Raw genomic sequence first — 25,724 nt, 5'->3', positions numbered from 1 at the left:
CAAACTTCTAAAAGAAAGTACACATTTCTCTCCAAATTAATCAACATTTCACATGCTCCATATACTATTAGCCAACATCCCTACACTAATGCTGAGAAACAAATATTTAAAAAATATATATTAGTTTAAAAAAAAAAACAGTAAATATATTATAAAAAAATTCCTCATCTAAGCCATTAAAAATCTGCAATATATTTTGCACATGCTTAATAAATGCTTCACAAGGTTTAGCACAGACAACCAATTCCCCCCTTTGACCATTGATATGAGATCATAATATATATTCAGACATACATTATGATCTCACCATTGTACATTAACATACATAAATCTTAGAAAGCACCATATACAATGCAAGAATACATTATTATTATTATGCGAAATCAAGATTTAACCAAAACAAAGAGTAAATCAATAATCAAGAAAACGGGGGTGCCAGATCAGAAGTCCTCGTTGCTGTTCGTCGTATAATAAAATATTGGGGGTCCGTCGTCGTGTTACCTTTTCGAAGAGGAAATACGAGGCTGTGAATTATCGGAAGAGAACGGTTCATCGTCGTTGTCGGGAAAAGGCATGGAACTCAAAAGAGCTTCAGAGACTTGAATACTAGCTTTCTCCTTTAACTGCTCCATTATTTTAACCGCTTCTTTCAGTTCATCTTCTGCGCTTGCTCCGTGTCCCTCCAAACTCTCGACTACTTTCTCCTGGAAGTTTATTGCTAGTGGATAGCTGCTAAATCGAAAGAAATTGGTTACAAATGACATTATGTAAAAATAAAAAATTAAATCAGTAAAAGCAAGAAACAAACTAGATTCAGAATCAAAGAAACGACTTTTTAGCAACTTTTTACCTTCCCATAGCTGCGTACGCTTTCGATAGATTCTGACACGCTTCAATCGAATCCGTATGATGAGGACCGAGGGACACATCCATAATATCTTTCGCGTACGCAAAAACCTGAGCAGCTGATTGCGGTCTATCTAATTCCAAATAAGCCGCCCCCAAGTTATTATAAACATAACCTACCCCATAATGCTTCGAGCCGAAACTCTCTTTCAACCTCTCTGCAGCGTCTTCCAAATACGGGATCGCTTGTTCCACCTTCCCTGTTAATAAAAGCAGCCAACCAATCCTTGCAGAAACACTTCCTACAGAATGCTGCTCTTGAGGCAGCTTCTCTAACATTGCCAACGATCTCTTTAGCAACAATATTGCAGTTTCGAATTCGTTCATCGCCTCGTATTGCATCGAGATTTCCATAAACGATTCCACCACAGCAAGAGGCGAACTTCTCTCTTTCTTGTCTAGAATTCCGCATGCAACTTCCAAACACTTCTTTGCATCCTCGAACTTATCCTGGTTGCACAAAGCTTTGGCCATTGAACTAAACACCATAGCTCGATCCTCGCTATCCTTCTCGGTCTGCTGCACGACGCCCTTCAAAGTGTCGATAGCATCCTCGTACTTACCCAACGAGATCTGCATATTCGCAGCGTCGATCTCTGCACGGAGCAAATCGGAACTACGACCCCATTTCTTCAAGACCTTCCTCGACAGCTGATTCTGCTCCAAAGCTTTTTCGTGCTCGTCTAACCCAGTGTAGATAACTCCAAGAAGCCTCCTATCGTACGCAACCTCCACCGAGTTATGACCCAAGTACGACATGTGTATATCCAATGCCTTTGAACAAAACGGCAGCGCTTCTTTGAAGTTCAAAACGGCAACGTAGGCCTCTGCCACATCTCGATTGGCTTTACCGAGCTCGTTACTATCTTCCTCCAAAGTCTTCTCCTTGATTTCCAAAGCTTTTCTAAGATGAACAAGAGCCTCCTCTCTCCTACCCATAGCTGTCTTAACATTAAACAGTTCGAACTGGACCGCGTGTAAAACCGGCAAAACTCGATCATTGTCGTTACGCGAACCCTCCCCCTCGAACTTACTCAACACCCTATTGGCCCTATTCAAATACCCCAAACTGTCATTAAACCTTTTCAGACTAAAACTACAAGAACCTAACAGCTGCAGAGTCATAGCAAGAGGCAAAGACAACCTAGTACCTACAACACTACTAGAATTATCGTTTTCGTCGAAAATTCGCAAAGCCCTTTCGGCGAAAGACAGAGCCTTTTGAGGGTGTTCGCCTTCTTGATCGAGTTTGAGGCCGATTTTCAAGCAGGCCATACCTAAATCCTTCTCCTCGTAGCAATTCTCCATTTCTTTGAAAGCATCGAGCATTTCTTCGATGGAATTCGCCGACTCGAAGCTCTCCTCGAGATCTGATATTTCCTTGAGTTTTCTCTGCCTTGATGGCATCTGCGAAGAAATTTGAGCAATTGGGTCGACGAGGGTGCTGAAATTATGAGATGGGCTGGTCTGAATCCGATGGAATTTGAGTAAAGACCGAGTGCCGGAGCGAGATTCGACATGGGGTTTGGGTTTTGGTGTGCGGGTGGAAGTGCGATCAACTGCGGCGGCGAAGCCTCTGGAGAGAAGAGGAAGTGGGGTTCTAGTGTGTGGCTTTTGAAAGTAAAAATGAAGTTTGGAGAAAGCTTTTCTCATGGCGAGCGATCTGTGAAGAAGAAGAAACGGTGGTATGTTGTTTCACTGTTCGTAGTTGCAGAGTCAATTGTTAAACCCTTCGAAAAACCCTGGAAATATGTAAATATATTTATTATTTTTTTATTATATTTTATCACCAAAATAATTTTTAGGCTAAATTATGAAAAAACCCCTGAACTTAGGATAAATAATGAAAAACGCCCCTACCTATTCGTAATTACCCAAATCCCCCTTAACTTAGGCTAAATAATGAAAAACACCCCTACCTATTCGTAATTACCAAAAACCCCTGAGGTTTGTTTCCGCCGTACACATTTCAGCTAAAAAACTCGACCAACAGTTAATCAGATGAGGGTTTTGGTTACTACGGATAGATGGGGATATTTTTCGTTATTTAGCCTAAGGTCAAGGGATTTTCGTAATTTACCCTAATTTATATCAATTTATATGGGAAATTACAAAAATCTAAAGAAAAAGGGGGGAAAATAGGTCAATTAAAATAAAAAATTAGAAATAACTTTATAGTTATTTTCATAAATTAGTTCATTAGTCTTCTCTCACATACAAGTAGGGAAAAACAACTAGTATATCCACATAAATAATAAACGATAAGAATCAAATCCCTACGACAATTTGTGACTTAAACGATGTCGTTAGCATCCATCGGAACGAGATGAAAAGGTCCATAATTCGAATTATGTACAAAATTATATACAAGAAAGAATACAGAGCTCCGAAATTCGTCTCCCATGGAAAATAGATTAGAAAATAATAATAATAAACCATGAAAGGAAAGCCCTTATACATCTTCAGTTGTCTAAGAAAAGCAAGACAATAACAAATAACAATAATAATCAGACAATATTCAACGGATCGTCGTTTTCACCCTCGTTGGCATTCTCCTCGTGGGCCCCGTAAATATCAACAAACGGAAGATTGAAATCTCCGCCGTCCACGTCATCCATGTAGAAAGTCCTCGACAAACCCCTCGAATTTCTCAAGTCCAGCTGCTCCTCTTCTTCTTCTTCCTCTTCACTTCTCTCCGACAAATTTTCGTAACCACCCCGAAAAGTATTTTCGGCACCGTAGAAATTCGGGGGCTCGATAAAACTCGTTTCGCCTTCATTTTGCGTTTTTTGTCGGGCCCACCAGAGGCTCTTGGCGGGGGCATCTCTGGAATCGTCCGATTCGTTACGCTGCTGTAGCAAGACGCTTTCTTGGAAAAGAGGAGCTGATCTAGAACCTTCTAGATCGTAACCTAAATTATTGTCAATGCCGCCCCAGTTCTCGTCGTATTCCGGGTTGTTTCTTGTTAAATCGGGCGGGACCCACAAATCTTGCGGGTGAATATTTTCGTCGCGCCTCGGTGGCGTATCTCGTAGACTATCGTCTCTGTCGTGATTCTGTGAGGTGTAATACCAATCTAAAATGTACGGGAAATTCTTTTGTTCGCCGTCTATCAGCCACATCGATTCTAACTGGTTGAAGTTTCCGATATTTGTGAAAGGCATTTCCCTTGAGAAAAAGCTGTTGTTTCGATCGTTCAAACCAAACCCTCGGAAATTTGGATTATTACCAGACGACATATTTGAAGATGTTCTTCCGTGACCTTGCTGCAATTTTTGATCTCTAAATGTTTTCAATGTTGCGAGGAATTGCTTCCCCTCGGAATTAGGTTCCCACGAAGGATAGGCGATTTGAAAGCTGCATTTTATTTCGAGAAAGATTCAAGATAAAAACAAGAACATGTAACCGGGAATTTATTATTTTTTTATTACAAAAAAAAATGTACCTCAAGAACGACTTCTCCATTTTCCCCTGCGAGCTTCTATGGTCACTAGTTGAATTAAACGGTGACGCGTACTTTCTGTTTCCGTGACTTCTAAAATCGAAGAGACTAAAACTGCGATGAATAATGAATAATAAAACAATACGCATTGATGAGTTTTCGCAGGCTAATTTTCAGACAGGTAAAATGAAGAGAAGACAAGTGCCTGTAATGTACCTACAAACATGGCCTACACCTTCAACATCAACGGTGAAATCCTTAATGAACTGTAAGATGTCGCCCACCCGCTGCAACATAAAAAATATCGTATTAAAAAAAATAAAGTAACTCTCTTATCATGAAAAAAAATTGTCTTTACGAAAAATAAAAACCTGAGGAACAACAAATATAAGCAAGTACGGTGTGAGAAAGATCGAGGCCATCTCCTCCAATAGCATCATTCCTGTGTACTGCACCGCGAAAATCGTATGTGTCAGCTTAGACAGTCAATAAAATTTAAAAAAAAAAAAACATGATTGCACTAAATGAAGATTGTATCATATATATATATATATATGAGACAATGGATACCTGAAAAAGAGTTTCGAACTCGAGACGGACAGTATCGACATTCTCTTTACCGCGCCATCTTTTAGGCATATAATGAGTATGTTGGACAACCAATGACATCGTCCCCTGTGGATCAAGTACAAGAAGCTCCTCCATCATTGCAGCCCTGCTAATAGCTGTTATTGTTCCGAAAACTGCCGCGTACCAGAATAAATTCCGACCAAATATCTGCAACGTTATTAAAAAAACGGAAGCATGTAAGAAAAAAAGATTGGTACTTGAATTTAAAAAAGATAGGTTCTTGAATTTACATGGCCTTCGAGCAGAGATTCCTCTAGGAAAGCAATTATTATAAGCACGGCGGCAAATCCACCGGAAACAAACGAGATGAATTTCGCAACGATAGCCAATATAGGCGAAGGGAACTGTTTCAAATAGTCAGATGCATGTAGTAAACTGCTATTGATCCTATGCTTGAACAAATGGTCAACCTGCGGAAATGAACACAAGTAGACGATTGAAACCAGCTGATTTAGTGATCAAATACGAGATTAAAATTCAAGAAAATACCTCGTTGAATTCCCTAAACATCCACTTGGACAGATTTGACCATCTACGAGACGAAGCTGTACTAGGGTGATTATAGAATTGTTCGGCGTGCCTCAAGAAAAGAAATGCCAGCATGAAAATAACAAGAAACGGAGAGAGAAGAAGCAGGGCAAACCCCACTATCATAAGCCTCTTCGTCAATGTTTGCGGATCAGAAACAAAATCCCTTCTTATGCGAAAGTTTCTGTACAGAAACAAAAGCAGATAAATTACATTTGCCTGTCAGAATGTTATTTTGCAGTGAGGGAGTACGTAAAACTTACCGGTCAAACATGCTCTGCAGTATGCACCAGTTCAAGGTCCACTCAAGGGTCTTTGGCAGTACGAGACGATGTTGACCGCCGTTTTGACCGACATTGACAGCTGTACCGGCACCTGGGACCCACCGAGATATAGGGAAGGCGAGCACTCCTTTGTTGAGCATCCCAATCAAGTAATTCTCCTTGCGCATCAATCTCATCATCACATCGTGAATCGAAAGATCCTTCACCACACATAGCTGCTGCGAACGCTGCACTCGAACAACTTTTTCAAGAATCAACGACCATGGAGTCGTCTGTATTTCATTGTCCGTCACACGCAGACTGCATAAAGAAAACATATTTCAATAGATTTAATCACACCAAATTACTCACCAAAATCACAACTTTCTGTCGTATAAAGTCATACCTGTTGTAGTAAAACTGACGGATCTTAAGAGTCTCCTTCAATTGTGCAAAGAACCTCAAAAAACAGAAAATCCAGTAGATGGAGAATATTCCCAAATATCCTATAATTATAGCCTTTGCAAGAGTAAAAGGTGTCAATGGATGCTCGTGCAAAGCTTCTTTAGACAAATCGCAAGGTTTGATTCCAGATTCCACTGCATCCATCCCACATTTTGCATTGCGTAGGCCATTCCAATCAACGTACAGCAAAAAAAAACCCGAAAAACAAATGGTAAAAGCCAAGCTCAGAAGCTCGAATATCCACTTGATAATAATGCACCAGAGGCCTTTCTCGCAGTAATAATTGTAAATCCTCTCAAAGAAGAGATCCAAATCTTCGATTTGTTCGCCATTCAAAGTCTCCCCATCAAGAAGCCCAGACGGGCTTTCACTGCCTGGACTCGGTGCTTTGTGATAATCGGAAAGCTCGATTTCTTGATTGAAATTATCATTAAGCAGACCAGTAGTTAGAGATGAAGTACTACGCCAGTTCCACTTAAGTACATTAAGTGCATGAATGCCTTTTTGCCCACTGAACATCACTCATAAACAATGACAGCAGGCGAAAAAAGCCAGTCCATTCCCCAGGAGAATTAATCAGAGGATCATGCTGAATAATGCAAAACAGAATCAGATTAAAGTTTACTAATAAAGTGGTGAAGCACTTGTGAATTATTCGGGCATATAATCAGATCAAATGAAACAGCACTAAGTATTGGCTAATCAAGAATGTAGCTACAATATATATACTACCTTAGTTAACAGATAATGGAACCTTGAAAAATTAAAACTACCTTAGTTAACTTTCAGCAAAACTATGAAAATTTGATTGACTGCTACGAAAGGAAGTAGGAGATCCGAATAAAAAGAAGGGAGATTCTTCTTTGGTCCTGAAATGTAACAATCGAAGATAATTATGACATACGTACATCAAAAGAAACTAAAAGCCGTGTTACATTATTTTAGTCAAACAATTCGATCAACAATATGTAAGAACAAAGTACTTCAAACAAAGTTTACACTCTCCAAATGCGGATGTAACGAATGTTTTAGGTGTGAACACATAACAAAAACAGTAGATAAAAACTTTTCCACTAAGACTACTGAAATGAATTTTACGCTATGAACAACATATTTTGCCAGACCAAATAGAATCTCTGTCAATTATGTATCTCCATATTCACTCTGAGCATCTATACAACTATCAGCTGAAAAAAATCTTTTCAACTTAACTCAAAGTCAGATCAACTGACAAAAGATTTATAATCAAGGCAAAGACAGTGGCAAAAGAGAAATTAACAACTAAAGACATTGAGATTAAAAACCAAATTGAGCTATATTTCAGCTAGTTAAACTTGTCGTTTAATACCATAATATCTGATGAAACCCTAACCCAATCAACAACAGGGCATTGATCATCTGAAATTAGAAAAAACAAATAGCCTTAAGGGCTCACCCAAAGACTTCAATAAACTCATCTCAATAATTATTTCGAGAAATTTAATCAAAATACATCTAATTCTAAGAAAAAAATAAACAAAAACACATCCCTCAGCTGCCAGAAGCATAAAAATCCAATCTTTAGTTGGCAACAACGTAGCAGTATCGAAAAACCTCGTCTCGTTTCCTCAAATTAAAACGGTAGCTAAAATACCTTAAATTCTGTAGAAACCCACAACCCAAATCTATCATAATCAACCACACTAAGCATATACCCAAAAATTAAAATCAATAAAGTAAAGAAGCACAACCATAATCAACAAGTTAGAAAACAATCACCCAATATTCTTGAAAAAAGCCAGATAAAATAACTAAGTAAACTAAGAACATCAAAAAGAATAAATTTTACCTCCGATGAAGCCAAACACCGCCGCCGCAATTAAATCAGAATCCAAAAGAGTTGGAATTTTCACTTTTTTTTTTTTTTTTTGACGAAAAATTCAAGCAAAAACAAAAGAGAATCGGATATATTCAACTATAAAAAAATAATTTTATCAATCAAATAAACAAAGGATTGTTCTTGGAAGAAAGTCGAAACGTGGACGATGAACCGATTGACGGAGAGAGGGTTTCTGATTGCGTGGAGCAGAATATTGATACGCTGTTAAAATTTATTTATTCCCTTTTTATTTGTTCTTAAGTTTTCCCTAGTCCCTTCCGTTTGTTGTTTGCTTATTATCAATTTTTATTTTTTCCCTGTTTTTTATTTTTTATTTTTTATTATATTTTTCTTTATTATTTTATTGTAGAGAAAGGAGACGTGAGGACGGAGAATGTGTCTCTCTCTCTCTCTTCTCTCTCTACATCTTTCTAACTTTCTTGAATTATAAATTATAATTTAAATAAATAAAAATTATTAATCCGATGTGTACTTAAGTAATTTAAATGGATGCATTATATTATTATATACATCATTTATATTGTATTTGAATTTGAAATATATTGACATGATAATCAGTCCATAATTAGTTCAAGATAAAAGGAAAAATATATGGCTAAAGAATAGGAGTAGTATACTAGTATTTTCTCAATAATAATAATTATAATTAAAAAAATATAAAAAAATATTGAAACTAAATTTATTTCATAGCCAGCCCTATAAAACTATAAGCAATTGACTATAGAATAGTGCTTGAAGATTAGCCCATTTTGTAAGTGGCCCATAACTTAGAAAATGGCCCATTAAATAAAATCAGGCCAACATTATTTATTTATTTATTTTATTAGATAAAATTCGTTAATAAAAAAAAAAAACCCAGATTTCTTCTTCTTCTTCAACTTGAATCTGCTCTACTTTTGGTCGATTTCTGGATATTTTATGCTATCTTGTTTCTTCATTCTTCTGTTCGTCTTCTTACTGGAAATTCACATGCTTCATTTCTCTGTCACAGGTTTGTCTTTTTTCCCTTATGAAATTGATGGCCGATTTCTTTGTTTCTGATACTATGTTAATTTTTGTTTTTCGAACTGTTTTGTCTGTGTTTCCAGCTTACTGATGAATCTAGGGTTATTTGATTGCTCTTTATTCGTTACCATTTCTGGTGATATTAGCTCGGACAATGAGATTTAGGAATTAGGCAGTAAGCCCTTACTAATCCTGTAGCTGCCAAAAAGCATTAGTTTTGTAATTAGTACAAAAAAAAATCAAGATGCATAGAAGTTTTGATGTTTGCTTAAGTAGTACTCGGTTTCGGTTTCGGTTTCGGTTTCGGTTAGTAATGTCAATCAAATAGTTTTTTTTAATGCTGTCATTACTCAAAGAGTTTATTTACAAGAAGAAATGCGGGATTCGTATAGTGGTTTAGTCTTGAATTGCTGTCGTATTATCTAAGTTAGTTTATCTGACATTACTGTAACTTCGGCTAATCGTGAATTGTCCGTGTATGTTTTTACAGGCTTCGGGAATTGTCTTTTGATGAAATATACAGTCGAAGGCATTTGACAGCTCTTTCATTTCGAAGCAAAAAACGGAGGACCGCATCTTCCTCTACGTCTTAACATGCTAGCTGCTGGGCACATTCGTCCCGTCATTCACATTTATCACAGGTCTATTTCCCTTATTTTCTTTTAAACATCGACCGAACGTGTTTATATGGATGTTATCTAACTCACATTCTTGTATGCAGAGGTAGCTCTACTAATTTCAATTCCGCTGCAAAATTTACAAATTTCCACTTCAAGCACCACCTTCCAAAGAAGATCGACAAACTTATCTCTCCCATTCGAGAAAACAACCGTTTTGTAGTGAACACATACGACGGCCATTTGAGTGCCTCCGTCTCTGAAGAAGAAGAAGCAAGTGAAAAACCCTACGTCGTAAATTACGAACCGAACACATTCCTAACTAACTGGTCACCTCCAAGGTACCTATGGAGAGGACTATCCGTCCTTATCCTGGCAGGGCAGGTAATTATCCGAACAATCAAGGGCAAAATCCACTGGAAAAACACCCTCCAGCAGCTCAAGAGGGTGGGCCCCAAATCGCTCGGCGTTTGTCTCTTAACATCAGCTTTCGTAGGCATGGCATTCACGATCCAATTCGTGAGGGAATTTACGAGATTAGGCCTCAACAGATCAGTAGGTGGGGTCCTCGCCCTCGCCTTTGCAAGAGAACTAAGCCCCGTTGTGACATCGATTGTAGTTGCGGGCCGCCTCGGGAGTGCCTTTGCAGCCGAGCTAGGCACAATGCAAGTGTCGGAACAAACCGACACTTTGAGGGTACTCGGAACTGATCCGGTGGATTATTTAATCACACCGAGGGTGATTGCTTCGTGCATTGCGCTCCCGTTTTTGACGTTGATGTGTTTTACGGTTGGGTTGGCTTCTAGTGCTTTGCTTTCAGACAGTGTTTATGGGATTAGCATTAATATAATATTGGATTCTGCTCGGAGAGCTCTGAATTCGTGGGATATAATCAGCGCCATGATAAAGTCGGGTGTGTTTGGGGCTATAATATCTGTTGTGAGCTGTGCTTGGGGGGTGACGACTTTGGGGGGTGCGAAAGGGGTCGGTGAATCGACTACTTCGGCTGTGGTTGTGTCTCTTGTCGGGATTTTTATTGCCGATTTTGCTCTCTCGTGTTGCTTTTTCCAAGGTGCCGGTGATTCGTTGAAGAACTGTATGTGATGTTCTTTGGAGGTTAGTTACATTGTACCAGCATCCTTGGTAATAGAAATTTTCAATTTTAGAATTATACTTTCATGTGTCTGAATTATTTCATCTCAAGTCCTATTTATCGATATTCTTCGGTTCAGCCCCAGTATATAGCTTATTTCGTTTTCGTTCTGTAGAAGCTTATGTGAAAGTAAGCTTATAACGCTTTTTTTCGTCAAAGTTTATAATCTCATTTCCAGGGAAAGTAAGTTTGATTGTCTGGATTTTGTACGGATATTATGTTATCTAAGCTGACAAATATGTACTTATCCAAGCTGACAAATATCGGGCAACAACAGAATCGTAACAAAATTCACGACAATGAAAATTTTGCTGTGAGTGTAACAAGACTCACAACTCATCGTTTACGCATTGATAAATGAAAAAAACTCAGATTATGGTACAGAAGACTGATTAGCATAACACAATAGCAATAAACATTTATCTTGAGTATGCTATGCTGTATTAAACCGAGATTGCTCCGTTTCATTACCCAAATATAGAAAATAAATATAAAAAACAAAAACAAAAACAAAAAAAGAAGAAAACTCAAAGAAGAGGTGCTCCTTTACACAAGTACAAGAAAAAGGGAAATGCAATAGGGAGGACTGTATAATCTGTAATAGATGTAGCAAAAGCACCACCCACCAGATCCTCCTATAAATGACTTGTCACCATACTCGAGTGAAAGGAATTTGGCGGAGCAGAGCAGTAATTACCTGAATCCAAGGAATATAATCAATCCCTTCGATTTTACGGGTACTTTTGTCTTTTTGGACCCCGTCCAAACTGTGTAAAACATATTTATATGAGTCTATAATCTGAGCCAATTCTTCCATAAACTGAAAATGTCTAGCCCATCCACAACTTCAAAACTTTATCCTTGCCCCCAGATGCTACTTTCTCACCATCTGGACTCCAGTCAACTGCAAATACCTGAATACCAAAGACCGTTATTCTTCCCAATTCCCATACAACTCTTCCCAAGAGGTTTAGGAATATAATTAAACATGAAAAATGTGTGTGTGTGTGTGTGTAGAGAGAGAGAGAAAAATGTCCCCCTCTCTTATTGTGATAGGGAATAGAAGGCCTTACTTCATCTTCGTGCCCAGGAAGATCTTGTTTCAACTTCTGTGTCCGGATATCCCAAACCTGAATAATCAAACCCCCACCCAAAAATCAGCACAATTGGCCTGTCAGTAATATAACCTTCATAACGCAGGTCCTCTTTTAATATCAAATCCAAAGAAAAAAGAAAATCTGAAAGCACTAAGCAGAAGAAAATTTAGATTGTAATTTCAACATAAGAGAAGGCACCAGGGATTAAATTTATTCAACTTGTGTATCTGTTCTGTTTTGGTGGACCAGAGTTAAGACTCTTACAGAACAGTAAACCAGGAAAATTTATTTGAGATGATTCGTTTATCAAAAAAGAAGATTTACCTTTAATGTTGAGTCTTTGCTTCCGCTGAGAAGCAGCCTACTGTCTGCCGACCAGCTGTAGTAAGACATGCTGATTAGAACTACAGTCTCTAAACGGATAAAAGTATTAACAGAAAAGTCCGAACCTTATTTGATAGACGGGCCCAACATGACCACGGAAGGCAGCCACAAATTTCCCAGTGATTCCATTCCATAATTTTACTGATTTGTCAAACGAGGCACTTGCAATCCATAGGCCATCAGGAGAAAAGTAAACATGATTCACAAGCTACAGAAGAATAAATTCTGAAATGAGGAATTGGGCAAGAAAGATTTTTATTCGAATTTCTTATCACCAAAATGTCAAATAAGTATGTTTAATAACTTCTATAGGGAGAGGAGGTAGTGCTCGGGAAATTAAATTGAAAGAATGGTTCACAATCACCACCCCTGGAACCCACAGCGACGAATGTTCAAAGGTTCAATTAATGACATACTAGTACGTGAAAATCGTGGTTAAACAAAACATGAGGATCAGCATCTAACGGATTTTTTGCTCTGATCATTTAGGGGATGTTTTGTTAGTGATTCTGAGTGACTAAGAGATGGTAACTGGGAGAAGGTGATTGGGGGGTAAATTGGGCTAAGCCAATATTTGTTTAGTGATTGGGAGAGAAAAATCAGATATATTTAATTTTCCGTCCCATTTTGTTTGGGAGAAGAAAAAATGGGATTGGGAAACTAGGGTAAACAGACATGATTGTTATTGTTCTTGAGAGGAGAATCCACTTGAGTCCTTGACTAAGTTCTTTTTTTCTTCTCTTGTGTCTGCGTGTCTGCCTGATCAACTAAGTGTAATATGTTTGGAAGCCAAAGGGCTCAATAAGTGCATTCGGAAACATTTGAAGAAAGTTTGGTTCTGTCCAGGTACAGAGCTAACGGTGATTATGCATTGCAACAAAAACAACAAGCGACGTGGAAAGCAGAAACTGTACCTGTTGATGACCAGTCATACGAGTTTTGGGTTGTTTGCTGACAGTGGGTTCCCATAGGAACATGGTAAAATCATCTGAACCTGAGACCAACCTTTCAGGGGCACCGCCCTTCGTCTTATTGTACCTTTCTAAAGCCACCTGTTAGAACAAGAGTAGGGCTTAAAATGGCTGAAATAACATATGCAGTCAAAAGTGCAAAGCATACATGTACATTAAGAAAAAAAAAATTATATTTGACTTTGGGGCATTAATTTTCAAAGTGATATCAGTACAATAAAATTGACATGCCTCAGCATCTATTGACAAAAAGACGCATAATATCCAAGCATTTAACAAGAAAGGAAAATAAGTCATGATATCACTTTGTTGGCACATAAATGTCGAAAACCAACTAATCACCTTCTTCATTTCCTCTGGAGATGAATACTTTTGTTTGCCAGTGTGATCAAAGGCACCAGTTCGGAGGACATATTCAGTACTCAGTGCCAACGAATTCACCCAATGCCCATGTCCCTACATAATATGAAGAATGAAAAAACTGAGAGAGAGAATACAAGAAAATTGAGAGAATGGGAAAGAAAGTTAAAGCAACAAAGAGTATGCAGAGGGCCCTGGCCTCGCATTGAGAAAATAATATAACATAACATTTATGAAGGAAGCATTTTAACAGAACACTGGAAGATGGTTTGACATACACTTCTAGGACTGAACATAGTAAACTTTTGGAACAATCTTCTCGTGGAGCACAAAATTTAATTTTAAGAGTACAGCAACAACTCAGTAAGTCACCATAAGAAAAGATATGATATGACATAATTTTACTCATGCTTTTACCAAGTGCAACATAAGAATCAGAATGAGGATGCTGTTCACAACAAATTACATAAAATATCTGTCAAAGAGGCTAGTAGTAATATGAGAGTTCAGATCAACAAGTACTGAATGTAGAGAGACGCGCTTTCAAAATTAGGAAAAGGGTTCAGAGGTAAGATTGTTGAATATTTTATGAGAATACCTTAAGTTCCCGTATTAGCTTCCCTTGTGTAGTTTCCCACATTTTAATTGTACAATCCTGAGATCTGCAAATGAAAACCAGAATATAAATTGCACGCATAAATTGGTCCTTCACGTTTAATATAACAACCCCCCCCCCCCCCCCCCCCCCCCCCCAACACATCCCTTCTACTCCATGCCAGGAAAAAGCTAGTGACCAATTTCTTCATATCAAAACCCCTGATAAGATTTCCATACAGAAGTAAAACTCATTTCCAAGTCCCAAATGGCTTGTTTTGGATGGAACTGTAATTTTCCCAGTCGAAGATATGGCCTCTTTTATTGTGGGCATGACCTCAAAATCAATAGAGATATCATAACAGCATCGTATTCACTAGAAAACAATTAACTATTCAGAATATTTATTACCCCAGCATATAAGATTAGCCTCATATTGTACATATTTTTCAAGCATAATAAAGCGTCAAATTAAGGATAGGAAACACCCAGATAATGTCACAGCTAACCACAAAAACAATTTTCATTACGCTAGTACGTTCTCATGAACGATAGAAAAGCATACCCTGTATATATCACTCCATCTCCACCCCATTTCACACAGGTTATGGCTAGTGTGTGTCCAGTAAGACATATAACAGATTTTTTCAATGTTACATCCCATATCCTTGCGTCACCATCTTTACTTGCACTTACAAAGCGACGGCATGGGGCGCTTAGATGCACCGGCTCCCATGAAATTCCAGTTATCCACTTCTTGTGCCCCTGAGACATGAATAATGACAATGAAGACAACGCAAGCCATTTCAAGAGATGCAAAGACATGTATAGATGAGTACTGATTAATTCTCTAACAAAACCAGGAAAATAAAGCCGTAGCTATAGTTGATCAGTTACATGAACTCAAGCAGAGAAACCGGATGATTGTTGCCTTGTGTTTAAGAACTCTGGTACATAATCATCAATTCAGTTATAGAGTATGCATTTGCGTTGGTAGTTGGTACCAAATTTGAATATTTGATAGAAAAGAAAAAAACTTAAATAGTCAACACATAGCTGTTGAGAATCTTAGAAGATGAAAATTGTCCATAACATAAAGATACCAGGAGATGAAATTTTATGTGTAGAGACACTGACATAGAGGTCACATGTTGTTCCAGAAATTTTGAATTCTTGCAATGCTAAATCTGAGAAAACATTCAGCTATTGATACAGCATATAAGTTGGCCTCTACTCTATGTCCTTCCAACTACAAATTTCTTGACCTTGTATATCCATGGCAGAGCATTTTTGAAATGTATAGAGCTGTTTTCATGCATCACAATTAAGCTCATATACAAAGCTTTTCCCAAGAAAGAAAAAGAAAATCACAATTTGCAGATTTGTCTTTCTCTAGAACATATTGATCCTCAAACAGTATTTTATCTAAACAAAATCCAGAAATAATCAGATCACAGGAGAAAGTTGGTCTAAGCTAACTAATTTAGGTATCAACTTACCATAAGTGGGTTTCCCGATGCATTCCCAGTCTGAGGATCCCAGCATATCAATTCTCCAGTCTTGCTTCCACTAACAAGATATTTACCATCCGGTGACCAAGCAATACATAGAACCCAGTTTTTATGTCCTGCAGTTTCAAATCATAGCAAGGTTCAAAACTATATCAAAAATAATACGTAAGAACATGCTGCTCTGACATACAAAATAATAGATCTGACCTTTACACGTGAATAAAGGTGTCTGCGTACTCAAATCCCATAAACGAACAGTTGTGTCACCCGATCCACTAGCCAACTGACGCCCATCAGGGCTAAAGGAAACTGAAAGCACAGCCTCGTTGTGACCTGCAGTGACAGAACCACAAAGGGTCATAAAAAGTATTGGCAAAGGTAGGTATGGAAGAGTACAGAAAGAGATGAATCATGGTTGTGTATAAAACAGATCTGAACAAATCAAAATAACATTAATGGTTAGCGTATGGTGTGACCACATGAAATAAATAAGATAAAAAAATCCATACCAGCAATAGTTGAAGAACAGCGAGTCACTGGACGTATTCTGAACACTGCTTGTGGCTGGTAAACTATTGTGATGACCTTTTCCACAGACACTGCATCAATCAATATGTAGTGAGAAATCTTAGCAACTTGTTTGACATACAACACTACACTGCATCGATTTCATCAACGTAAAAATTAGCAATATAGTTGGAAATCCTCACCTTTATTCTTCTTAAGATATGCTCCGAGATGCACCAGAAGCTCGTGGTCTGATACATAAAATGCATATGGCAATTTTTCCTCCTGAAATACATCAATTATCCATTATCAAATTCAAGCCTACCAACGTGTAAATTACCTTTCTGTATTATAACAACACGTGCAAAGAAAATTAACTAAAAATAGAATCTCAGGAATTCAAAATCCCGAACTTGTTATTTTGCCTATAAATAAACAAAAAAGGGATACGATATCAACTCAATGCTCCAAACATCAACTCTGAGAAGCTCAATTTCTCGACAAAAATTTAAGCCCAAAGTAACTGAGAAAAGATGGAACCAAATCGTAAAAGCAATTCAGCAGTAACTAAGCTAACTTCGTTCAACAATTTCCGGATTTCTAAAAAAAAAAACAATACTTTTGCCGTTACAGCTTCAGTAACCTCAATTCAAATCACACGAACAACTTACGTTGTTGAGTAGTTTATTGACCAGTTGCTGGAGCTCCTTCGGGCCAGCATTTTCTGGTAGGAAAATCGGCGCTCCGAGAGGTGCACCCTCTGAGTCCGTCAGCTGGCATATCACGCGTTTGGTAAACTCGTTATCTTCTTCTTCCATAGACACTACTCCTGCTGCTTCTGCTTCTACTTCCATTTTCTTCGACTCAATTCAGTGGAATTTCGAGAGGTTGGGCTGGGCAAATGGCAATATTAGGGTTTATAGGGTTTTGCGTTGACAGGTAGTTGGATACGGGTCGGGTTTAATCCGGCCCTATGAAAAACCGTATATTCCGTTATTGGGCCTCAATTGGCCTATATTTAAATAAATATGTTCTATTGATGGGCCTACAAAATCAGTATATTCCGTATTGGGCCTCACCATACAGGGCCAAAGTCGGTTATTGCGCCTCACTGCGTCAGTTATTAGGCCTAATCGGGCCTATAAAATACCGTGAAGTCCGTTCTCGGGCCTTAGTGGGCCTATATTTAAATAAATATGCTCTATTAATGGGCCAATCAAAGCCATATATTCCATTATTGGGCCTAAATGGGCCCATGTTTTAAAAATGTACGGTCAATGGGCCTATAAAATCAGTTTATTCCGTTATAGGCCTCATTGCGTTTATTGTCCATACATTCAGTTATTACGCCTAACAAAATCCGGGAGTGGATGTAATTATGCAAGCACGAGGATTTTTTTTGTAAATTGACCCTACCTCACCTTAGAGGCGGTTGTGATTTACCCCACCTTTTTTCTTTAACTACTCGAGTATTTGGTCGTCCTAGCTCGTAGCACCTATGTAAATCAATCTAAAATAGTGAGTAGATCAATTCAAATTCCAAAAACAATGTAAAGTAACCACACAAGACAACTTTTTATATGATGAAATTTTATGTAATTATTAATTGTTTAAATATGCTAGTATGATTGTCTCTAATGAAAAAAAGAACCCGAGGAACACTTTGTACTAAATATATTTAACCATATTTGCCATTTGTTGGTCAAATTATTTGCCACTAATATATATTTAGCACACTCTCAATTGAACAAGAATTAAAGTGGGGACATCAATTATTGCGCCTGCCCAAATTGACTTAGGGGGAGTATGTATTGTATCAATATATTACTCAATTACCATGTAGACTAATTAAGAAGTCACACTTCTTAATTACATGCTAGTTAAAAGTTAAGCTAAGATATCTACTTGCAATGATTTTAATAGATCCTCAACTTGGTCTGCCAATCATTAATCTCCAAAATGCCACTAATATTTAGAATTTGTTAGCTGATAATGAAGTGAAAATTACAGTTGGAAACCATAAATTAGGGTTTGGAGACAAATAACAATGGGAGGTGTGTGTGTGTGTGTATCGCAACTTTTAGCAGTAAAAATGATTTTCTTGAAAAGGGGCTTTGCATTGGTAGATGATAGGAAGATAAGAAGCATTTTATTACAATGTAAATAATGATGTTTGCCATATAAGTGTGACTAAGTACTCAAAGGAGGAGACCACCTCATTTCTCATCATGTAGTCACAAATATATTTTGATTTTACTCACCTCCACTTTGATCTTATTGTTTAAAAAGAAATAAATTAATAGTACATTTACTAATGGGAAAATCAGGAAAAAAAAAACCGTAATTACATAAAATTACAAGCTCAGGTCCAATTTATTTATACGTAAATAACTAGTCTGTTAATGCATACGTCCATTTGTAATCATGGCTCTATGTATCATCCGCGTACGTAAATCGTAGTAACTGTATCTCTTTCTTTCAGTTTATTGGCTTATTTCATAAAGTTGGACGGATTTTGTTAGGCGATAAATTCCCATACGAGGAGAGCGAGGGTCGAGTGAATTAGTTTTTTAATTACAGTTTATTCATATAATTACCAAAACTTTCTACCATATTCACTACATTATTCCGAAATAAGAAAAACAATAATACAGGGGTATAAAGGACATTTCATATTACGCGGCGAAAGTGTAGAAAAAGGTACGGTGGACTGGTGGTGATGCTGGCATACGCCGGCACTGTACATTCGAAAAGGGCTGAGCTCATTCTTTTTGTATAAAAAAAGGTCCAGCCTTTTTCAGTTTGAAAGCGGAGGAAAAAAAAAGATTTAATTTTTTCAACCCGAGTCGCTGTTTCGTGTGCTTTGTTTCTCTCTCTGAAACGGAAATGGCAGCAAACGCCGTTATTTTCCAGAGTTTCTTTACTGAGCGGCGAAGGTACTCTTCTGAAACAGTCTACTGTTAAAACAAACGGAACTCTCGTTCTCGCGTTTCTGTTTCTAGAGTTGAGTTATAATAAGACTAAAAATTCGTATATATATAACCACAACGGAACTGCAAAATGGAGTGCTTAATTTCATTTGATATACGGTAGAAATCGCCCCTTTCTACTTGATTGCATCATTAGGGTTTGTTGGATTTTACTTGTGATTGAGCTATTTTTTGTTTTGCGGTGGGGTGTGATTTTTCAAAAAAAAAAATTTCAATTTAGTGGGGGAGTTATCAGAAAATATTGTTGTAAGGGTTTCTGTGAGATTATTTAGCTGTTGAAGGAGACACTGTGGTGAATTATTTTGAGGGTGGGCATCGGATTTCGGATTGCGATTTCACAGTTTGGTGTGATGGTTTTCGTTACAAATTTTTTGAGTTAGTTCAAGAAATTGTGTGTAGTTTGATTTGGGAATTAGGGTTTTAGTACTGTGTGTGTGTGGGAGTGGGGTAAGAAGATGGGGAAAGATGATAGAATGTTGTTGCCAACTGTGGGACCTCTTATAAAGAGACGGTTGAGAAGGAAACAAGCCGGAAGAGGATCTTACAGAGGGAGCTAGGGTTTTAGAATTTACGCACCAAGAACGAGGGGTTGGAAATAGGGATTTTTTTGGGGGTTCTTTCCAAATTAGAATTGGGGTGTTCGTGTTTTGGATATTTGCTCACTAGGAGCAGGAGAAGATGGAAAGCCGATTGCAGCAAGTGTTGAGGAGCCTTTGTTTGAAAACTGGTTGGAAATATGCAGTTTTTTGGAAGCTCAAACATCGAGCAAGAATGTGAGTCCCTTTATCTTTCTACACTTTTTAACATGTGCAACCATCGTATATTTCTACATGAATTAGAAAATCGGTTCGGTTTTTCATGAATATAAACTTGATGCAGGATGCTTACTTGGGAGGATGCATATTATGATGGCAACGGTTACCTCGATAAGAAGGGGTTTATTGAAACAGTGGGGACCACAAGTGAAGGTGCTTATTCACATGATCCTTTGGGATTAGCTATGGCAAAGATGCCGTATGAAGTATATTCTCTTGGGGAAGGGTATGAAACTTATCCTCGTACAAATTAAGCATGTTTTGTAAAACTTTATTGCTTTATTGCTGTGTTGCCAGGTTAATATATGCATGTCGAGATGCAAATTTATATATATGTTATAGTTTAAATAGTAAAAAATATTTTTGTTTTTTGGCCGGACAGAGTTGTTGGACAGGTGGCAGTTTCTGGAAAGCATTCGTGGATATTTTCGGATCAGCATGTTGCTGATTCTTCCTCATCCTCTGGTGGGTGGCAAACTCAGTTTTCAGCTGGCGTTAAGGTGAACTGAGTATTCGTCTTATTTTTATATTACATTTACTGCTTACTTTTGTTTAATATAACCTTTAAAAATTAGAAGAACAATGTGTAATAGTCGTTTTCTCGTTTTGCAGACAGTTGCAGTTGTTGCTGTCATGCCACATGGAGTTGTACAACTAGGCTCTCTAGATAAAGTGTGTTGGCCGGCCTATTAGTCGATTCCCATCTTCATTTCTTTTTGTTAGTTTTTCCCACAACACACTAAATTTTTACGCCTATTATTTTGCATCCTCCGGTGGTTCAGATTGCTGAGGATTTGAAGCTCGTCGACCATATCAGAAACGTTTTTGCTGAGCTGCAAGATTCCTTAGCTCGCTATATTCCGAGTTCAATAATAAGCAACACAGTGAATTCTTCTTTGGTGCCTCTCTCTCTCTCTCTCTCTCTCTCTCTCTCTCTCTCTCTCTCTCTCTCTCTCTCTCACACACACACACACACACGTCGATGCATAGTTATTTCCTTTCTCATCTCTTATACATTTGCATTTTCAACCAGCCAGATACATGCACAAGAATTCCAGTTTCAACTGCTCAAGATTGCCTCCCTAAATTGAAAGGCTGCTTTCATGAGGATGAGGCCAATTTGTGGTCTCAATTCCTTTCACCTAATATCTATACACACGAAAGAGATCAGTGCTCATTTCCTGGGAATGAGATTTCACTTCCCTCAACCTCCGAAAATACAGAACGACCGGTGCAATCTAACTGCAGTGAAATGCCGATATCGCCCTTCAGTTTTCGTGCTGGCTACGAGCTGTACGAAGCACTGGGCCCACCTTTTCAGAAGCAATATGATCATGTTTGGGAGACAGAAAAAAAGGGGCCCCACATGGATGCTGACATGTCCGAGGGAATGGAGAGCTGCGATCTGCTGATGTCAAACTATGATAGTGACATGCACCTTCTTGATGCTGTGGTTGCCAAAGTTAGTCAAAAGGGGGAGGGCCCACAAAGCGAGTTGACTGCTGAAAAAACACCATGCAATAGTATGGATACTATTAGTATGACGGGCTTTTCTTCAACCAGTTCCAGTACTAGAGGGAGTACTAAGACGAGTAAAAAGAGAGCTAAACCTGGTGAAAGTTGTAGGCCGAGGCCAAGGGATAGACAGTTGATCCAAGATCGAATTAAGGAATTAAGGGAGCTTGTGCCGAATGGATCAAAGGTGATTTTTTGATATTTTTTTCGATTTGTTTTAAACGCGTTATGTTGCTGAAATTTTTTCGTGAATGGCACAGTGCAGTATCGATTCGCTTCTTGAGCGGAGTATTAAACACATGATCTTCTTGCAAAGCGTTACCAAGCATGCTGATAAACTACATAAATGCTCTGCATCAGAGGTAATGATCACCGTTTACGTACATCTTTGGCTCATAGTTTATTTGAATATTTTTACTTGAATGCCACAAGACACGTTGCCCTGCCAGATTCAGACAATCGTAGTTTTCATTATTGTAACGCATGTGCTTTGTTTTTTTATTTACAAAATATGCGTTTTTTTTTTTCAGTTACTCGACAAGGACACAGGTATGCGGAGATTTTCCTGTCTTGAGCAGGGTTCGAGCTGGGCTGTGGAAGTGGGCAATAATCAAAAAGTTTACCCAATAATAGTCGAAAATATAAATATGAATGGGCACATGCTGGTTGAGGTAACGGCGATTTTTTTTAAATTTCATTTTTCTTTTTTCTTTCTTCAGAAAAGAAATCCGACTGAAACACGTAGTATTTTCCTTAAATTCTACAACTGTCCTGCATGATGTAGATGTTGTGTGAAGAGTGCACCATGTTTCTTGAAATAGCAGAAACTATCAGAAGCTTGGGTCTGACCATTTTGAAAGGCGTTTCTGAAGCCTATGGAAATAAGACGTGGGTGTGTTTCGTGGTCGAGGTAAACATCATATGTCCTTATTTCTAAACGCAATCGGTTATTTGCTTTAATATATTTGTTAATAAAATTTATAATACATTCATTTTTTTTTTACGAGGGGCAGAATAACCGAAGCATGCACAGGATGGATGTGTTATGGTCGCTAATGCAGCTTTTGCAACCCAAAATATCTAATTGATCTCTGACGGTATCTATCAATCTACCTATCAATGATTCTCGATTTATGTCTCGAGCAATCGACTTTTATATGTTCTACACATGGACTCTGTGTGTGTTCAATACTAGTGTATTTTTGTGCCTTCTTTTACTGGTCTGATATTTATTTTTCTCCTATTTATTGAGTGAGAGTGAATATTTGTGCTTGTTCTAGTTTTGGTCTTGCTGTAACATTATTGTATTCGTGGCGATATATCGGTACTTTTTGGTCATCTTTGATCCGAGAAATGTGCTTACATAAATTGATATCTCTTTATTTCCAAGCTCTGATAGCAATTGAAAAAGGAACTTAACTCACAAAGAAGGCACAATCAATAAAAAACACTTAAAATGCAAGTACATAAATATTACATGAAGATGCTGAAAAAGGACGACAAATATTATTGTTATTATTATTGCTGGTAGCTGATCGATCGAAGAAATCCGCGACACTGTATATAATCATCGGATCTTGTAATGAGGCTTGGCAGAGGTAACGCCCTGGAATTTAGTCTTGTAATGTTCGCAGTATTCCCTGAATAGGAACTCTCTGTAGAGTGCCGGATTTTCATGAGAGAGAAGCTCTTTTATCGGCTCAAATGGCTTCCCCATTGCTTTCAGACTCGGTGTGAAGAAACTCGCTACCGAAACCCTCTGCACAGACTGAGCCACAACTCTGTGCTCCACGCTTATGAACCTGTCGTTGCTTATTATCTGCATCAGGTCTCCTATGTTTGCTATGAGTGCCCCACGTGCCGCCGGCACATCCATCCATTCATCGTTGTGGAGAATTTGGAGCCCCCCTATGCTGTCTTGCATCAACAGTGTTAGAAAAGTAGTGTCTGAATGTTTTGATGAGCCAATTGTTTTGTGGGGCTGAGGGCATTTTGGGTAATAGTTGCATGCAAGTGCCTGACTTTTCATGCACTCTATGTTCGAGAGATGGTCGCTCGGAAGCCCTAGTGCCTCCGACAGCAGCTCCGCCATTACCTCCCTCAGTTCTATCATGTATTTCACATACTCTTGCACTTCCTTTCTGCATTTGTTAAATATTTATTATTACTTGTAAATGAATAATTAATTGAATATGATTAAATACCTGCAGGCAGAAGGCAAATCTTGAGGGTCGAGTTGATCGTCGAGGAAAACGCAGCTGAGAACATCCCTCCAACAGGCGGCGTTGTTTTCGAGGACAGGTAAATTGCTGTTGAATTTGACTCTCCTGCTGCTATCTGACGAGTAAAACGGCTTCTTCTCTTCGGTGGGCTGCTCGTGGAATAGCTTAGTAGCGTCCAGCATGGCGTCCATCGTCTCCAAAGGAATGCCGTGGTTCACTATTCTGAAGAACCCCCATTCTTGCGCCGCCTTGCGGATCTCCTCCACCACCACCTGCCGCCGTCCTTGCTCCTCCGCCACACCCTGAAAGTCAATGGTGGGGAGATCGAGCTGCGCGTCGCCAGCATCGGTGGGTTTGAGTATTGGATTGCTGTGCAAAAACTCAGGTGAATGGATAAAGAGTTTTGGGATCTCGGACAGAGCAGCATCGGCGAGACCCTTAACCCCGGCTTTCGTCGAGTCGAATTCCTTCATCTCTTTTGCCCAATCGTACCCCACCATTTTTTATAAGTGCTAAGAAGTATATATATATATATATATTTCTTGATTTTGCTAGAGTGTAATGTATTAGCAATAACTAGATGTGATTTGTGAAGGATGATAGACAATGTATATATAGAGAGAGATGGGAAGATACAGTAGTGTAGTGAACTGTAGAGAGTAGTAATTAATTAAGAAACAAGGTAAAAGACAAAGCATGAATTAGGTGTGCATGCAGGTGATTTGTTTGACCTACTCAGCAAAATTAATGTTTAAAAACAATGGAGAACACAAATTCTGAATTCAAAGTGAAACAAAAAGGATGTGGGCTTGTTTTTCCGACCTTCTAGATTGTTGGTTAGAGAGAGAATGCCCAACAGTTGGAATTACTGTGCACTTCTTACACCACGTGTCGATTTATCACTTCCTTTACTTTTTATTACTCCTTAAATGAAATTAGAATCAAGAACTGATAACGAAATTACGGACACCGGTTCTTGAAAACAACAGCCAACAGATGCACCAACACAATTCATATTTTTTTTACTCAAAATGTGTATCCAGTCAATTCTTGCCCACTCTTGTGGGCCCCACTTTGTTATAGTATTATTATTATTATTATTATTAAAATGATGACGGCCCATTACCCTAAATTATGCATCAACTCTTGTAGCCCAAGTTCTTAGGCCATCTCTAACAGTTTGTCTAAAAACGGTTGTCTATATCTATAATATAACCAATGAACAGTGTTTTAGCATTCCACTTTTAACACTGCACTCCAACAACATTGTTTATATTTTGCACAATTATTATAAAATATTAATAAAAATTTGTATTATTCTAAACAATATATTTATATGTTAGAATCTTTCATGATTTTTGTTTCTTTTACAAAATTATTTGACTTTTATTTTAGTTAATATACCAATAACTAATAATACTAATTAACAAGTATAGAAAATTAATTTTAAATTTAATACAAGAAATTTCAATAACTTAATTGATATATATTAATAAATATTAAAATTTTATAATTCGTTATGAAATATTTTTTTATGTTAATTAAAATGATTAATAATTTTTTTAATATTTAGTTATTATACATACTAAGTAAAATAATAATTATCTTTAGTACATCTATAAAATATAAGAAGCAAGTAAGATAATATAAAATATTTTTTAATAATAAATATATTATAAAGTACAATATAACATTATTTTAATATTTTCTAGATTTGCTAAATGATAGTTTTGGTTTCTCAAATTTGAGAAGGCAAAGTTACAATTTAGACAATTTACAAATTATACATTTCTCTCTTGGAGATGATTATTTTACTCTTGGTTGTGCATATTATGTAAAATATAGGTTTGCATTCCCCTCTTGGAGATGC

The 25,724-nt window shown here is 37.7% G+C and overlaps 6 protein-coding genes across 10 annotated transcripts; 2 read left to right on the top strand and 4 right to left on the bottom strand.

Moving 5' to 3' along the window:
* Positions 1 to 169: 169 nt before the first annotated feature.
* LOC105952339 (Tetratricopeptide repeat (TPR)-like superfamily protein) lies at positions 170 to 2,658 on the bottom strand. The gene is made up of 2 exons (XM_012975886.2): positions 851 to 2,658; positions 170 to 729 (listed from the first exon to the last, which is right to left on the bottom strand). Exons 1-2 carry the CDS (start codon positions 2,557 to 2,559, stop codon positions 498 to 500), a joined length of 1,941 nt encoding a protein of 646 aa, XP_012831340.1. The 5' UTR covers positions 2,560 to 2,658; the 3' UTR covers positions 170 to 497.
* Positions 2,659 to 3,191: 533 nt separating this feature from the next.
* Positions 3,192 to 8,553, bottom strand: APG9 (autophagy 9 (APG9)). Of its 2 annotated transcripts, XM_012975896.2 has the most exons (11): positions 8,063 to 8,553; positions 7,008 to 7,103; positions 6,176 to 6,823; positions 5,770 to 6,090; positions 5,468 to 5,690; positions 5,209 to 5,388; positions 4,919 to 5,125; positions 4,720 to 4,797; positions 4,565 to 4,635; positions 4,352 to 4,462; positions 3,192 to 4,263 (listed from the first exon to the last, which is right to left on the bottom strand). In XM_012975896.2, the coding sequence occupies exons 3-11, from the start codon at positions 6,751 to 6,753 to the stop codon at positions 3,414 to 3,416; spliced, it is 2,619 nt and encodes an 872-aa protein (XP_012831350.2). In that variant the 5' UTR covers positions 6,754 to 6,823; positions 7,008 to 7,103; positions 8,063 to 8,553; the 3' UTR covers positions 3,192 to 3,413. The 2 variants fall into 2 exon arrangements, with proteins under 2 accessions (XP_012831350.2, XP_088672433.1); XM_088816307.1 differs by lacking the exon at positions 7,008 to 7,103 and having other exon boundaries at positions 8,063 to 8,525.
* Positions 8,554 to 8,907: 354 nt separating this feature from the next.
* ABCI14 (trigalactosyldiacylglycerol 1) lies at positions 8,908 to 11,071 on the top strand. Its single transcript, XM_012975907.2, has 3 exons — positions 8,908 to 9,104; positions 9,609 to 9,759; positions 9,840 to 11,071. The coding sequence occupies exons 2-3, from the start codon at positions 9,713 to 9,715 to the stop codon at positions 10,837 to 10,839; spliced, it is 1,047 nt and encodes a 348-aa protein (XP_012831361.2). The 5' UTR covers positions 8,908 to 9,104; positions 9,609 to 9,712; the 3' UTR covers positions 10,840 to 11,071.
* A 190-nt stretch (positions 11,072 to 11,261) lies between these two features.
* On the bottom strand, positions 11,262 to 17,256 carry LOC105952370 (WD-40 repeat family protein / notchless protein). The gene is made up of 13 exons (XM_012975917.2): positions 16,984 to 17,256; positions 16,516 to 16,597; positions 16,315 to 16,404; positions 16,013 to 16,138; positions 15,794 to 15,921; positions 14,860 to 15,059; positions 14,299 to 14,362; positions 13,683 to 13,796; positions 13,284 to 13,421; positions 12,435 to 12,577; positions 12,310 to 12,364; positions 11,962 to 12,018; positions 11,262 to 11,802 (listed from the first exon to the last, which is right to left on the bottom strand). Exons 1-13 carry the CDS (start codon positions 17,164 to 17,166, stop codon positions 11,719 to 11,721), a joined length of 1,464 nt encoding a protein of 487 aa, XP_012831371.2. The 5' UTR covers positions 17,167 to 17,256; the 3' UTR covers positions 11,262 to 11,718.
* Positions 17,257 to 18,867: 1,611 nt separating this feature from the next.
* On the top strand, positions 18,868 to 23,146 carry CPUorf7 (transcription factor bHLH155-like protein). 4 transcript variants are annotated; one of them, XM_088816304.1, is made up of 11 exons: positions 18,933 to 20,075; positions 20,182 to 20,343; positions 20,500 to 20,617; positions 20,730 to 20,789; positions 20,900 to 21,016; positions 21,151 to 21,819; positions 21,893 to 21,994; positions 22,163 to 22,303; positions 22,417 to 22,542; positions 22,646 to 22,729; positions 23,023 to 23,146. In XM_088816304.1, the coding sequence occupies exons 1-10, from the start codon at positions 19,981 to 19,983 to the stop codon at positions 22,718 to 22,720; spliced, it is 1,665 nt and encodes a 554-aa protein (XP_088672430.1). In that variant the 5' UTR covers positions 18,933 to 19,980; the 3' UTR covers positions 22,721 to 22,729; positions 23,023 to 23,146. The 4 variants fall into 4 exon arrangements, with proteins under 4 accessions (XP_012827706.1, XP_088672430.1, XP_088672429.1 ...); XM_088816303.1 differs by having other exon boundaries at positions 22,640 to 22,729; XM_012972252.2 differs by lacking the exon at positions 23,023 to 23,146 and having other exon boundaries at positions 18,868 to 20,075; positions 22,646 to 22,970.
* Positions 22,992 to 24,665, bottom strand: LOC105948990 (1-aminocyclopropane-1-carboxylate oxidase homolog 1). Its single transcript, XM_088816305.1, has 2 exons — positions 23,837 to 24,665; positions 22,992 to 23,773 (listed from the first exon to the last, which is right to left on the bottom strand). Exons 1-2 carry the CDS (start codon positions 24,352 to 24,354, stop codon positions 23,200 to 23,202), a joined length of 1,092 nt encoding a protein of 363 aa, XP_088672431.1. The 5' UTR covers positions 24,355 to 24,665; the 3' UTR covers positions 22,992 to 23,199.
* Between the last annotated feature and the right edge of the window lie 1,059 nt (positions 24,666 to 25,724).

Source organism: Erythranthe guttata, chromosome 4 (genome assembly GCF_056151865.1).
Source record: "Erythranthe guttata isolate IM_541 chromosome 4, IM_541, whole genome shotgun sequence".
In the NCBI taxonomy this organism is placed as follows: Eukaryota; Viridiplantae; Streptophyta; class Magnoliopsida; order Lamiales; family Phrymaceae; genus Erythranthe; species Erythranthe guttata.
This window is presented reverse-complemented; position numbering and strand designations above follow the sequence as displayed.